This window comes from Alexandromys fortis, unplaced genomic scaffold (assembly GCF_014885135.2).
Source record: "Alexandromys fortis isolate MF-2015 unplaced genomic scaffold, M_Fortis_MF-2015_v1.1 scaffold_7, whole genome shotgun sequence".
NCBI lineage: Eukaryota > Metazoa > Chordata > Mammalia > Rodentia > Cricetidae > Alexandromys > Alexandromys fortis.
Window position 1 is genome coordinate 1,213,866 of NW_026067920.1, and position 15,378 is coordinate 1,229,243.

Here is a 15,378-nt window from a genome sequence, read left to right on the forward strand (position 1 = left end):
TTTCAGGCCTGTGGGGACCGAGGCTTTCCTGTGCATTGTAGAGTGATGGGCAGCAACCCTGGGGTCTACCCAACTGTTCATCTCTGGTGTTTCCCAGTGATAGGTAAATGTGTGCCTCCCCTGGGCAAGCCCAACACTGCAAAGCTCTACAGTACCACAGATTTCTAGAACACGCTGGCTTCTGTGACACAGTAGCCCCTCTCAGGGATTTTCTGGACTTTCGGGGATTTTAGTTTCTTAAAATATGAACTGGAACTGGCTAGTTAGAAAGGTGGCCCTCATGGAAAGCATGTGTATACATTGTGTGTATACTTTGTGTGTGTGTGTGTGTGTGTGTGTGTGTACATTTGGAGACCAGAGGACAACCTCCCATATGGCTTCTCAAGTTCTATCCACCTTTGTTTGTTTGTTGGCCAGGCCTCTCACTGGCCAACTCACCAATTAAGAGAAGCTACCTGGCTTGCAGGTCCCCATGCTTAGAAACCAAGTACTTTAAGGACTGGGACACTCACTCCCCCTGTAATCATCCTTTTAACCAAACTAACCTTGTCTGCACAGACTGGTGTTCTCAGCGTGAGTCCACAGTGCCCTCTGGTGGCTTTCACAAAGCATGTCACCTGAATATATGGAAAAGCTATGGTTTCTTTCCTGAAGACTTCTACAACACTGCTTGCATGGGGATCCCTCTTGTCACCTAAGTCCTCTGGTTTGAGGGTGTGAATGAGACAAAGACAAATGATGTCCCTTACCTCCTCCAGCACCAAGACTGGCAGGTAACCGAGTCTCTTAGGGTTTCTATTGTGTGATAAAACATGATGGCCCAAAGCAACCTAGGGAGGAAAGGGTTTGTTTCATCTTACACTCTTGTGTCACAGTCTGTCGCTGAGGGCAGGAACCTGCAGGCAAGAACTGAAGGAGAGACCTTGGAGGGACACTCCGTGGCTCACTGCTTACTGGTTTGCTCCTTAGGGCCTGCTTTTTCATAGCATTCAGGACCGCCTGCCCAGGGGTGGTCTCACCCACACTAGGCTGGGCCTTTCTACATCAGTCACCAAGAAAACGCCCTACAGATTTGCCTCCAGTCCAGTCTTATGGAGGCATTTCCTAATTGAGATTCTCCCCCCCCCCTTCTTGTATGACTTAAGCTGGTATCCAGATTGGAAAAACAAAGAGACAAACACAGCCAGCCAGTACAACTGACCCCTTGTCAGCTCGACACATGAACACATTGTCATTGACACACACGTTGTCAGCTTGGCACGCGAATACATCGCCACTCAACTGCAACCTTTCCGTTCTCATTTGCATACAAGATGCCATGTCAATATTGGAATCACGACATAAAGCAGTATATCTTCAAAAGTCCCAGTCCATAAAATTCACTTGGAAGGTTTAGTCTCTTTAAAATATCCCAAGTCCTGCTGAGGAGAGGGAGCAGGGGTTGTAGGAGGCTGGGGCAAGGAGTGGGGGATTAGGGACATAGTAGGAAACCCCACAGAAATGGCTAGCCTGGTTCATGGAAACTCACAGAGTCTGAATCAACAACCAGGGAGCTTGCATGGGACAGGCCTAGGCCCTCTGCATGTATGTGAGAGTTGAGTAGCTTGGTCTATTTGTGGGACCCCTGGCAATGGGAGCAGGGCTGTCCCTGGTGCTTTGGCTGGCTCTGGATTGCCTTGCCAAGCCTGGATACAGGCTGGATACAAGGAGGTGCTTGGTCTTATGGCAGCTTGATGTGCCATGCTTTGCTGATGCCCATGGGAAGTCCGCCTCTGTCTGAGTGAATACAAAAGAAGGATGGCTAGAGAGAGGTTGGAGCAAGTGAGGGAGGGAATGTGAGGAGAGGAGGGAGGGGAGACTATGGTCAGAATATAAAATATATTAATTAAATAAAAAGTTTCCAAAGTCTCTTTAGAAAATGTCTGAAGTCTCTAACATTTCAACATCTCTTAACTATAGACTCCTGTTTTTAAAAAAGAAAGACTCAAAAAAAAAAAAAGTTAAATACTTCCTTACTCCAAGAGGAAAGAGCCAGGGCAGTCACAATCAGAATAAAACAAACCAAAGATCAACAGTGTAAACATTTAAGCAACAGAGGTTCAGAACCCATTCACAATCCTGTAGACTGGGAAGAGCCGGGACAGCTCCCCTTCTCTGGCTCTGCTAACTTCAGCGCACACCCTGATCGCCTAGGCTCAGGCTGACTCCACTCCACACATGCTACTGTCTTAGGTGGTTGTCCCGTGGTACTGGCATCTCCGAAATGCCAGGGTCTTGTCTGCATCTGGGCTGCGCCTTCACTCATAGCCTCTTCTGTGCTTTCTTCAAAGACTCTAACCCAGCCGTATGCTGCCAAGCCTTAACTTCTCTCCATGACCCCTTCATACCGTTAAAGCCAGGACCTCTCCTGCACTCTGGAGACCATGCATGGGAAGGAAGGCAGCTCAGAGGGGAGTTAGGGACACTACAGAAGGGGATGGCTGGCCAAGGAGAAGCCTTTGTCCAGTACCTGCCCACATGACTTCATTCCCAGGTCATCATAGGAGACCATAGCTCCTCAGGAGGCAGGAGATGGTCAGATTCTAGCTTTCTACGGAGTTGGTACACAGCCCCAAACACACAAGTAGGGGGGAACAGAACCTCATTCGCAGTGTAGGGCTTGTGCCCTGCAAGCTTACCCTTATACAGTCAGGCACTTGCTGGGATCCAAGCTGCCCAGCAGACCTTGAGCACAGCCTGGCAGGGATTTTGAAGTCAGTAGCTGGACATGAAGAAAGGACTGTTTGGGTGCCCAGGAGATCCACAGCAAATCCTAAGTAGGTCCTAGCCTCTCATAGAGTCCTGCAATGCCTTTCCCTCATAGGAATAGCCACCATGAATAAGAATCTTTCCCCGAAGCCAAGTTGGTCTAGCCCCATATCCTTTCCTATGGGGCCTCTGTGGAACTGTGAAGAAAGATGGCAACCCCGATTTGCAAGGGTGCCCTTCACTTGGGGATCTTTGGGGTTCTTTAAACCCAAGCTGACTTGGTTGGAGGGCAGTACGGCTCCTTATAGAAAGGTACAGCATTTTCTGGGTCCTCTGCTCTGGGGAGCAACATGGAGAGTACTGAGCACTTCTGTCCTTAGTGACCCAGTTCCTATGCAGCCCCGGCTGTGAGCTGAGCTGTCGGTCATTGCATATCCCAGAAGCCTACCTATTTATCCAGGGTCTTGACCCATCTCTTCTGAGGCATGTGCTAATCGTTCCCTCCCACCCGTCATCCGCAGTGTCCCCAATACTTGGTCATCACGGAGTCAGGATGACTGCTAGACCTTTGATCCACCCAAACGAAAACACCCAGTCAGGTCAACGGGCAATTTAATTTCTTTATTTTTTTTTTTCACAAGCTTTGAATTCAGAAATAAGAGCCACCAACAAGTCAGTTATTAAGTAAAAATGGAAGTGAATACAAAGGAAAACTGTACAAAACTGTAAAAATCTGATTGCCCCACTGACCTCCTCGGAGGAACAGGGACTCAGGCAGCCTGGCAGAGCTGTTACCCCCCTATCCTCAGGCCTGAGGCGGGGGGTGTCAGGACACCCCTTTCTGGGTGCGAGCCTGGCTGGGCCCAAAGCCCAAGGCTGGTTGGAAGAACACACAGACCAGAAAGACACCATGGCCAGGTACAGGGACCGGGTTGCTGACGCGGGACGTGGGTGATGGAGCTCTATGACCAGGTGGAAGGCTTCCCTGCCATTCTTCATATCACAGGTCTCAGTCAGGGTGGGGATGGGGATGACTTCTTTCCAGTGAAGACTCTCGGGGAAGAGCCTTCATTTTTAAGAGTTTGGGAGTCTCCCCTGGGGGCTAAGGTCTTGGCATCGTGTCTATGTCGGTCCTCGGCGATGTCCGTCAGCCGCGCTCAGACTTGCATACGTAACTTACTAACATGCATCCTATCCTAGAACAGCTACAGGGCGCAAAGGAACCATCATCACTCAGAGGGGCGTGGAGGAACGGAGGGGATGGTATAGGACAATGCTACACCTGGGGATCATCACTAGGAAGGGACAATGGAGACACCATGCTCTGAGGTGGAGTCTGTGTGAACACACACTGTGGGCAAGGAACTTCCAGGCAAACACACCACACTAGTACCACTTCTTCCTAAACAGAGGAGGAAAGAGCATCACTCAATCTCCCCTCCATCAGTACCAACTAAAACTGTGGGCTTCAAAAACACAGACAGGAAAAGGAATGGACATTTTCCCAGAATCCTTCACTCTTGCGTTCTCTGGCTCATCTGAGGTCAACCGAGGCTGGTGATGTTAGAGCGGCCACCAGGGGGAGCCACAATGCGGTGGCCCGTACGCCTTGGATTGTTGTCGTCTATCTGGGCACCTGAAAGAGACAGAAGGCCAATAGTGTGTGGGGAAAGACCTTGGTGTGCCGATGCCCAGCCTCTGCCCTCCCCACCTTTCCTGGTATTGCACCCCATCTTGAAATGCTCATCACTCTAACCCACCTTCAAGACCCTGCCTAGGTTCACTCAGGGAAGCCTCCCTGACCTGTAGACCTGCCTGATCTCCCCTGGGTACCTGCCAGCCCTCCCAGGTCTCTGACTCCTGCAGAGTGAGTTCCTACTGTGTGCAGGCAGTCTTGGGGCACTGGTTTGTGCTGAGAACACACAATGGTATGATGGATATGTGTTTTACCCACAATTCAAAGCTAAGGGAGGTGAAGCTCAGGCTGAATGCCCTAAGGACACAGACATCAGATTGAGAAGACAGGACTCATGCCCACATTGCCTTGTCCCCAAAGCCCGCCTTCCTTTGACAGTGTCCCTTGCTCTGGTGACCTGTGTCTGCTTGTGGATTGTCTTCTCTTTTGACCTTGACTGTACAGGGTCTGGCTAGGTGAGCCACTGAGAGCCTGCCTTAGAGTACAGATCTTGTTCTCCCAGCCGTCTCACTGGCAGCCGTCTGTCTTCCTGCTAACTCAGGACGCAGCCGGTCATTCTGCTCCTTTCCCATCACAGCCCGCCACACCAGGTCTGCTGGGTGACTACAGTTAACACTAGCATACTGCACCTATGTACTGTAGCACTGTCCTGACTCGGAACTGGACAAGGGTGAACTTGACAGCAACGTAGGAAAACCAGCCATGTCACTGGCAGCAATAGTGACCCTTGGTAAATGTCTGTGAGGCCCCGAGAGCAACACCATGGGTTTCAGAGAGAAGGAGGGCCTTAACACATGCTTGTTATTACATGGCTATCTTTATTCTAAAGATTTTCTATTCACATCTAACAGTAGATCTACAGTGTTTAGTTGCCTGACGAGACTAGAGAGCCAGTCTGCTAACTGGCTGTGAGATGCCACTGTCTCCAGGGCTCCTCACAGCATAGAAGGCAGCCCTCTGTGCACACCAGACAAGATGCTAGGGTTGTGTGTGGGGTCTCTTTGTGCAACAACGTCAGCCACCTTTAACACCAGAGTTGCACTCAGATGACTATTCCAAGAAAGGATTGTGGAAAGAGTGGTGTCCCGGGGTCCCCTGACCCAGGATCCACTGCATTCTCGCTGCAGGGTACCTCTAGTCCTCCAACAATTTAAAGTGAAATTCCATCCTTCTCTCTGCTCCTGCCCCCCTCTGTTGCTAGCACACACCTTTGCTGGCATGACCCACTGACCTACTTTAGCCCACTGCCTGTTTTTACAGAGCTCATGAGCTCATGTTCATGTTTCAAATGGTTGCATCTTAAAAATCCATTGACTGCAATATCATAGCCTTTGAACTGTGGAATTCAGCAGGCTTCGCAACTCATCTGAAGGGACCCTACACTGGCTCTAACAACTGTCTGTCTCTCTCTGTGTCTCTCTGTCTCTCTCTCTGTCTGTCTCTCTCTCTCTGTTTCTCTCTCTCTGTGTGTGTGTGTGTGTGTGTGTGTGTGATGCTCCCTCCTGTGGTCATCTGATAGAGTTGCAAGTACATGTAATCCTGGTACTTTGAAACTGTATTTTGCAAAACTTCAAACAATACCAGAAACACAGCACCACCATGTAGGAATGACATAAAATCCACATTGCGCTTCCTAAGCCTGGGAGTGCGGGGTCTGCTGAGGGCCAGGCACAGAGTATGTACCCAGCAAATGACAGGACCCCTGCCTCACACCCATCCTTGGGTTCCACACTTAGCTTCACGGTATGAGAGTGGTGACATTCCCTGGCCGACGAGTGCCAAGTCAAAAATCAACATGCTGTGCTGTACCTAGAAACATTTGCCTATGCTGTGGCTCAGTGCACAGCAAAGGAGCGTGCCCCTGGCCTTCCCGCCTTCTCCACTTATGCCTGAGGCCATGGGCCCCTTTCCACGGGAGCCAGGCTACCATGAGATTACCTGATAAGCTGAAGTTGGACTGGTGGAGGTTCCTGATAGGTGGGGGCTGGTGTTTGGAAGGCGAAGATTTGGCAGAAGGAGCAGGAGCGGCATGTTTGGGTGTAGCTGGCACCTCGTACACAGGGCCGTCGTACATTCCCCTGGAAACACCGTGCAACCCGAATACCTAAACAGAAAGAGGGAGCGGGTCAGATTAACACGTGTCTGTGCCTCTGTCCTGCCAGCAGGGGGCCTGAGGCCATCTAGCTGTACATCACATATGCTCACACAAGCAAATGAGTACACACAGACATGTGCTGTAGTGCAACACGGCTATACATTTACATGCATGCATATGCTTCAGAGATGAGCACATCTGTTCACACGCATGCACACAGAGATTCACGCTGAGGGACCTCAAGCCATTTCTACATAGACACTTTCCCTGCCATCCCTCCTCTGCAGCTCCTCAGACTACAGTGTTCAGGGGGCCAGTTTTCCCATCTTTAAAGAAGTACACAGGGAACTGGGGGCAGGGAATTGGGGGCAGGTGGCTTGTTAAAGGAGAGAGTGAGGAGAAGGCAGGGAGGGCAGAGGAGTCAAGGAACTCCTCAGTGATGACCTCAACAGGGAAAGCCATCCCCATCCAGAGACAGAGGAGCTGTCAGCCAGAGGCCCACACAGCCCATAGCGGAGAAGGGACCCATGGGGCACTGGAGATCTTGCACAGCACAGAGAACCTCAGGCCAGAGAACAGAATTCATCCATGGCACCGTGCAAGGCCCTCTAGGGGCTAGTGGTGGCAAGGAACCATTCCCTGACCCCAGATCCAGGCCCCTCCCCCAAAGTTGGCAGGGACCGCCTTGACCTGGACCACTCTCCTGTCCCAGGGCCCTGTTTTCTGATTACCAAGGCCTCCAGGAACTTGTGCCCCTTCCTCAGCCCCTGCCATCCTGCTTCCCGCAGCCTCCTTCAGTCACCACCCTTACCCTGGGCTCAGAGTGGCTAACGGCAGGTTCTATGCCCATTCCCAGCCTGGCTCCTGCCCACTTCCCAGGGATGAGAGCAGGGAACCCTAAGTACAACAGCCTGTCCCGCTGATGTAAGCTGTCTTAGCATTGGGCCAGCTATTTCCTCACTGGCAGTTAACTATTCTCCATGGGCCTCAGTTGCAGAGCGGATGAAAGTGCTACAGCCCAGCATGCTGCCAGGCCTTGGTGGGGAGTGGGCATCCCAACCATTCTGGTACCCGAGACCCCAGGTCACTCTGCCCCTCCTCAAACTTAGTCTTTGCACCTGATGCACAGAGCCTGTGACGTGTGCCTCTTAGGTGCTGACCTTGTAGCAGAGGCAGAGGGACGGCTGACAGATAATGGCAACTCTGTGGGGCTTAGGGCTGGGAGACGGTGTCTGCCTTTCCTGTCTCAGTAATGCTGCCACTGAAGTACAAGGGTGGGAGCACACACACGAACCCACGTGCACCATGTAAATTGTGCATACATGTGTATACACACCCCAATATACAAGGCACACACCTATATGTATGCATACATGTTCAGTACATGCAATGAACATACATGTATGAACGGCACACTCAATGGGCACATGCATACATGTATAATCTACACAATGGATAAGTGAATGCATACATGCACAGTACACAATAGGAACACACATATGCATACATGTATAATGCAAGCAATGAACAAATGTACACACATGCATGAAAGCACATTATACACAATGGGTATGTGTGCATATGTGTGCAATGCATGTGATGAGTACACATGTACAGTACACAAAGTGGACACACAAGTATGCATTCAAACTGCACACAAGAAACAGAGATACACATGCAACATACACAGCTGGCCCTTCTGGCATGCGTCATGTGAGTAAAAAGTTTATATGGTGACAGGAGGGTCACAGACAGGGAGAACAGCCACAGTAAGGAGTCCAAAATTCCCTTCTCTGAGTCAGAAAAGGACAGTGCCTGCTCTGGGCTTGGCTGGAGCCTTCCAAGGCTGAGTCTCAAGACCTTGGAGACGGTAGATACAGATCTGGCAAGGGGGGAGGATGAGAGGGCTAGGGAGGTCAGGAGGGAGCCAGCCCTCAAGGATGCTGGGCTATGCATATTCTCACTGTGATGGCTGGGTACCCAGGAAGTCTTTCTTGACCCTGAGAATCAGGTTCTAATCTAATGAGGCCCTCCAGCGGGCCATGTGTGGATCCTCCAAGATGTTTCAGAACAGAACTCTGTATGGCCCACAGGCACCTCTCCCAACACAGCCTTCAAAGCCCAGCAACCCCCCTGACCTTGTCTGATCACCTGAGCCTGAGATACTAGCCCACTTCTCAGTAGAACAAACAGGGGTACATGCAGCTGTGTTCATCAACTGTGCTCAGGAAAGAGGGGATGAAGTGGCCTTCAGCTCCCCAAGAAGGGGATGGCACAGCGTGAGGGTTCTGCACGCAGGTGCTCACCTTGTTCCTGATCCTCACGCGCTGGTACAGGTGCTCTGGGAATGGCTTTCGAGGGATGAAACGGCCCATGCCCTTGCTGACGCTGATGTTCCCATCCTCAAAAACAATCTTGCCCTGGCTGATGACCACCAGAGGCGAGCCGTGGCACTCCATGCCCTCAAAGATGTTGTACTCCACAGACTGTGAATGCAAGAAGCCCAGATTTACTTCTGCACCACACCCAAGGCTTCCCTTGCACCCCCATGGCACACACAAAGTGCTGCTCCATTATGAGCATTGTCAGTGACTTCTCTGTAATAGCCCACTGTGCACAGCACCTGCTGGGACTGACTGTTAGCACTTACCCTGGGCCTCTAAAATGGAAGCCGTCTCCTCTGTGGACAAGCACTACGGACATTCTGGCCATAACATACATTTCTGTGACATTATCTTTTTCAGGGGAGAATTTCCTAAACTAAAGGTCAAAGGATGGGCTTCCTAAAACACTTGGAGTATACCATCAAATCACATCCCAAGGACTGGGCCCAGGCTGCCCTGCTGGGGGAAGGTGAGGAACGTTGCCCACTTACAATATGTGCACAGGGCAAATTCGTGCTGCCACTGTCTCATCAGCTGGAGAGACAACAGCCTGCATGATGGCTCAGTGGGAAGGGATGCGCTTGCTGCCAAGTCTGATGACCTGAGGTCGGGCTTTGGGACCAGTTTGGTGGAAGGAAAGAACTGACTCCCTCAATACGTTCTCTGACCTCCATATCCCAAGTTAAACACACACATGTACATATAGTTAAAAAATAAAATAAAGGGTCTGAAGAGATGGCTCAGAGGTTAAGAGTACCGGCTGCTCTTCCAGAAGTCCTGAGTTCAATTCCCAGCAACCACATGGTGGCTCACAACCTTCTGTAATAAGATCTGGTGCCTTTTTTCTGGTGTGCAGGCATATATGCAGGCAGAGCACTGTATACATAATAAATAAATTTTAATAAATAATAAATAAGTAAAAGTAAAATCTTAAAAACAGTAAAAGAAAAAAAAGTAAAACAGAACTCTAAAATCCTGCACTTGGCTTGTGACACATGAAGAGGACAGTCAATGCCATCAGCCAACCGTCACCCTCCAATGGCTTTTCACCTATTCTTTTCAATCACATTTACTTTTTAAATCAATTATTGCAACAGTGGGTCATGCGTGGTTGACCCCCCAATCCTCGCCCCGAACTTTGTATCTCATACCATGGTGTGTGTGTGTGTGTGTGTGTGTGTGTGTGTTGGCAGGGGGACTATACAGTCAATTTTGGTTATTTTTTTTTCTGTAGCCTGCTCACAAACAGGACAATTTTTCCTGCAGATTCCAAATTTTGTGCTGCAATTTCTATTCAAAGCTGTTATTTTAAAAAAGGTAAGCTGGGCCTGGAGTGATGGCTACAAGGGGTTAGAGCACAGGCTGCTCTTCCAGGGAACACATGGCCAGGAATAGATGTATCTGCCCTGTGTGCACAGCCAGGGAGAGGCAGAGGGAGGAGAGCGTGTTTGTAAGACCACAACCGCAGCCTGGCTTAGCCAGGTCAAAGGACCTTCTTGGAATCTCTCCAATATAAGTGTGAGTGGCTGATGGAGACACATAGCAGATTTGGGAAGTCCTGGCATCACTTTTAACCAGAAGCTTCTGAAATGACCCAAAGGAAAAATCACCCACCCAAGGAAAGAGTCTTGTGGATGAGCTGGGACTTACTGATTTATGGCTTTTGGCTGTTATGGTCTTCATCTTGTCCGGGTCCCAGATGACTACATCAGCATCAGAGCCCACAGCAATCCGACCTTTCCTAGGGTACAGGTTGAAGATCTTGGCTGCGTTGGTGCTGGTGACGGCTACAAACTGATTCTCATCCATCTTGCCAGTAGCCTAAAAATCAAGACCCAGACATTGAGGAGAAGAAGAGATGGGGACAGACCTGGGCCTTCCAGTGGGGTCCTCACAGATGGAAACCAGGCTTCATTAAGAGACTGATCAGAGCAGGCTAAAAGGAACCGTAGAGGCCTGCTGAGACTTGCACAAGAGCCACCATTCTCAGCCCAAGTTTTATAAAAAGCAAAAACTGAACCCAAGAGATAGCTCAGTCTATAAAGCGTTTGCCACATAAGCAGGAGGGCCCAAGTTCAATGTCCAGAGCTGATGGAAAACACCAGGCACAGCAACACACACCTGTGATCTTAGCACTGGGGAGTAAAGATAGAAAGGTCCCTGGGGCTAGGGCCAGCCAGCCACATACCTACTCGGTGAGCTCTAGGCCAGAGAGGGACCCGTCTCAAAAAGTTAGGTGGGAGAAGCTGGAGAGACAGCTCAGTGGTTAAGAGCACTGTTTTTGTTTTTGTTTTTTTTCTGAAGAACCCGGATTCCATACCAGCAGCCACCTGTGAGCTCACAACAGTTCATAATTTCAATTCCAAGGTCTCCAGGGCACCAGTCCTTCTTCTGGCCGCCAAGGGCACCAGTCACATTTGTAGTGCACAAACATACATGCAGCCAAAACACGCCCAACACAATAACAATAATTTCAAATAAATAAGTAAATAAGGTTGGGACTGGCAAGATGGCTCAGCAGGTAAAATTGCCTCCCACCAAACCTGAGGCAGGAGTTCAATTCCTGGGACCTGGCAGGAGGAGAGAGCTGACTCCCAGAGGCTGTCCTCTGGATGTCACACAAGGCACCATGACACGTGTGCACACATGCTTACACATGCGCACATGACGATAGACACAATTTACAGAGCCATCTCCAGCAAGCTAAAGCACTCTTCCGCCCACCAGCCGCTTTCCATCCTTCATTCATATCACATCAGGAGGCGAGGACTCCACAGCCTGGGGCTGGTTTCCCAGGAGCCCTCTGTTCCCATCTCTACCTTCAGGTAAGAAAGGAAGACTTGAGACCCTGGATCCCATCCCATTGTCCTGGGTGGGCCAGGCAGGGTACATCTAGACTCTTCCAGGAAAGAGGCGGGGTAGACTTACCACTGCCTTGTCCCAGACAACAGTCATCCGCTCCTCTATACCATTGACGCCCTCGGGGATCAGAGTGAAGTTGTCCTTGCCGACAGCTTTCTGGGCGGTACTGTAGGGACAGTGGCCACTACCTGTGACCTGCAAGTCTCCACTGGCAAGAGCAGAAAGAAGGCGGAGTCACACTCACTGTGAACAGCAGTCTCTGGCATGGGTCACTCAGCACAGGAGTCCTACTTCAAGGCCCAGTGGGTCTAATGGAGGTTCTAAAGGAGGCACTGGGCATCAGGAATTGTATCTGAATATTTTTTTTCTGGTGTTTGGAATTGAACCCAGGGTCTAACACATGCTAGGCAAGTGCCCTACCCATGAGCTATGCTCCCACCCCTATTTCAATAGAGAATAATATAATCAGTCATCCAAAGTCAATCTATCAACTCAAAGCTTGCTGATTTATGTCTGTGTGTCCTATATGTCAGAAGTCTCCCATCTATAACTCAAGCCTGACATCTCTGCATGTCACAGGAGAGTCACACACACTGACATGTGTCTCTTAGAGTGAGGTTGCTGGCCTGTGGCAGCTGGGGCTTCTGTGCTGGGCTCATAGAACAAACACTCTTTGTGGGTAACAGCTGAGGGAAACAGATCTCTGGGTTTGTCATTTGGTCTCTAGAGAATTTGGAAGCAGGAACCATCGGGTGCATCCAGAGCCTGAACCTGGAGCCTAGTATCAGTGAGGATAGAATTGTGACTTGGGGCTTGCAAATGCAGGCTGAGGCTGTCCTCTATAGTATTAGGATACATAAGTCACTTAGCTGCCAGACACATGCCTAAGAACTGTCCTGTTTAGGACTGTCTGTACTTACATGTTTAGCAAACCCACATCACACACATGCTCTGTGCTTAGAATGTTGTGAAGCCATAGTGATTGCCAGCAGACTGTGGCATGGTGGGTATAGAAACTAGACCACAGCAGGTAGGAACAGGAGTGCTCCAGATAAGCTGAACTGCCATTGTAAATCTGACAACCAGAAGTTATCTCTCCAAGAAGAAAGCTTCCAGCCAAGGTCGGGAAGCAGTAAATACTAACTGAGAGACGTCATGAGAAAGTGCCAGGCAGCGTGTGGATCAAGCACCAAGACCCTGAGACATGGTGCTTTCTTGGGGTTGTCACTGTCAGCTCCAGACTGTTAAACTGGGCAGAGGGAGTCAGCCTGGAGAGAGGCCAGGTGATAGTTTAGTCAAGGAGTGGGGTCCAGGCTATGCTCTGCTCTCTGGGCTCCACTTTAGGAGGAGAAATCATGGGGGCGTTCTATTTGGTCCCAAGGCTATCTAGAGTGCTAAGCACCATGGACAGTGACTAGGGATGGTATCTTGGAAACAGGGTTTTGTGGAGACAAGAGGTGCCAGCACACTGAGCCAGAGTGGTCATGACCAACGGGGCAAGACATCGTAAGTTTCTATGGACTATGGTCATGTTCCTACTTTTCTCTGAGTTGGCCAAGGCAGTGGGACAGGAGATCCTGGGGAGATGAGGATTCTTTTTGCAGTTTTGTCAAAGTGTCAGACATTTACAAGCTATGGGCTTGGGTGCTGAGTCGGACCCTGAGTTCACCAGCAAAAGTGTCTGTATCATGTGGGGACAAAGATTTCCACATGGTGCTCATCCCAGAGTCTCCTTGTTCATGCACACGGTTCCTTATCTCGGGAAGTCCTGTCTTACCCCCAAGTTCAGCCCCTACTTGTATCCTCCACAGAGTCCCAGCCCTCCACCCTCTCCAGGACAGCCTGTCTTCAGCTCACTGTGTGTTCTTACACAGCCCTCCTCTCATGCTGGCTGATGGAAGGGATGGCAGCGGCTATGCTCCACTATGAGAAAAACACTAGACTTTCCCAGTGACGGTGGCTGCTCAGTGAATTCCCTCTTATCGGTACTGAGCCGCAACAAGCCCTGTGCGAACAGGTTCTGTGCATGTGGCCAAGGAGCAAGCTGGGTGGGACAGGGAGCCATTACACATGCTGTGAAAAGCCCAAGATGACAGGACCAGTATGCGGCAAAGGCAGGACTTGAATCCTGGTCTCTCATCCCTAGCCCTGGAGGCTCCCAACCACACCTAACTGTCTAGAACACAGTGGGTACATAAGCAATATCGAAGTGGTGGGAGGAGATGGCCAATTAATGGGAACAGTCACTGGGGGGAACATACCCTTGGGTCCAGGAGGAATTTCTATAGTATTGTTTTCTGAGCACAGACCCCAAGCCTCCCTTCTCTAGGGTGCCTAACCAGCCTGTGGTTTTCAGCTGTGGACTCTAACCCCAACCCCAGCCCTAAATCCCTGTCCCCAGGGCTCTCACCAGGCCAGCAAGGAGGTCAAGTAGTCAGGAGTGGTGGGGTCTGGACTCAGGGGAGGGGAGGTCACAAACGCAGCTGCCTTTGCCCAGTTCTTGCTCCAGTAGTGGGTGCCATCAGTCCCCAGGCTGGCAGCTATGGGCTCACCGAAGACGAGGGGACCTTGAAGAGGCAAACATAAGGGCTGTGGTTAGAGCCATAGTGTCCATGCTGACACAAAGGGAGGGCCTCGGGCAGAGGAGACTGGCTAGAATGCAATAGCCTGGCATCTTCCTCAGGGGTAGTACCACGTAGTACCCCTTACTGTGAACACCAGTTCTGTATCCAATAAGGACAGCTGACCTAGGCCAGCATGCATTTACATCCAACTACTGCTGTCCCTGTACTGTTGACGCTGGGACAATGCCTTCCTTCATCCCAACCTACAACTGGCTCTCTTCCCTCAATGTGTGGTAACCCTGAACATATGTTCCCAGTGTGAGTACTGGACAGAGTCCAGGAGAGGGGCAAGCCAGGTGGAGAGTGCAGGGGATAGTCCCCCCTCCCCAGAAAAGGGAGAGAGAATGCAGGGGGACCTCAAGGCCATTCCTGACTAACCATCAGCTTGTGTGAAGCCCAGAGAAAGTCTCTAAAGCCAGCAAAGAGCCAAGTGGTCTCATCTGGTCCCTGGAAGCAGGGATGAACATCACTAATGAAGAAGTGAGGTTCGGAGCTTGTCGGGGATTTGAAGAGGTCTCTGATGGGGGGCACACTAGCAGTCAAATCTAAAGCCAGCTCTGGACTGTGAACCCCACATCACCCCTTATAACCCTAGAGGCCATGGACTACCAGCTCCTGGGAGACCTCTGCTCTAGAGTAAACGTGGGCATCCCTCCATCACCCCTCGAGAGGACAAGCACCACCTGCCTTTCTTCCTGGCCAGCGCGATGATGTCCGCGGCACTCTTACTCATGACCTTCGTGATATACACGGGGCAATTGATCCGGCCTGCGATGGCAATAGCCCGAAACACGGCTTCCGCCTCCAGCTGGGGACATAGGAAATACAAAGGTCACAAGAGGGAGGGGACAGCCACCCCTGAACCCATGTCCTTCCAGTCGCCTTAAGTGTCCTCAAACGTGAAACCTTCCACTTAAAAGGAGGAGAGTAAAACTGATGGAAAGTGAGAAAAGTTCAGACGAATCTGGT

General features: G+C 50.6%; 1 protein-coding gene across 1 annotated transcript in view; it reads right to left on the reverse strand.

Moving 5' to 3' along the window:
- Nucleotides 1-3,420: 3,420 nt before the first annotated feature.
- Crmp1 (collapsin response mediator protein 1) overlaps nt 3,421-15,378 on the reverse strand; it is a 51,089-nt gene continuing 39,131 nt past the window's right edge. Inside the window, exons 8-14 of the mRNA XM_050141088.1 lie at nt 15,097-15,217; nt 14,196-14,352; nt 11,852-11,993; nt 10,574-10,744; nt 8,846-9,025; nt 6,383-6,548; nt 3,421-4,384 (exon numbers count right to left, since the gene is read on the reverse strand). Coding sequence (XP_049997045.1) covers nt 4,293-4,384; nt 6,383-6,548; nt 8,846-9,025; nt 10,574-10,744; nt 11,852-11,993; nt 14,196-14,352; nt 15,097-15,217 — 1,029 coding nt within the window. The 3' untranslated portion in view covers nt 3,421-4,292. The remainder of the gene's footprint in view (nt 4,385-6,382; nt 6,549-8,845; nt 9,026-10,573; nt 10,745-11,851; nt 11,994-14,195; nt 14,353-15,096; nt 15,218-15,378) is intronic.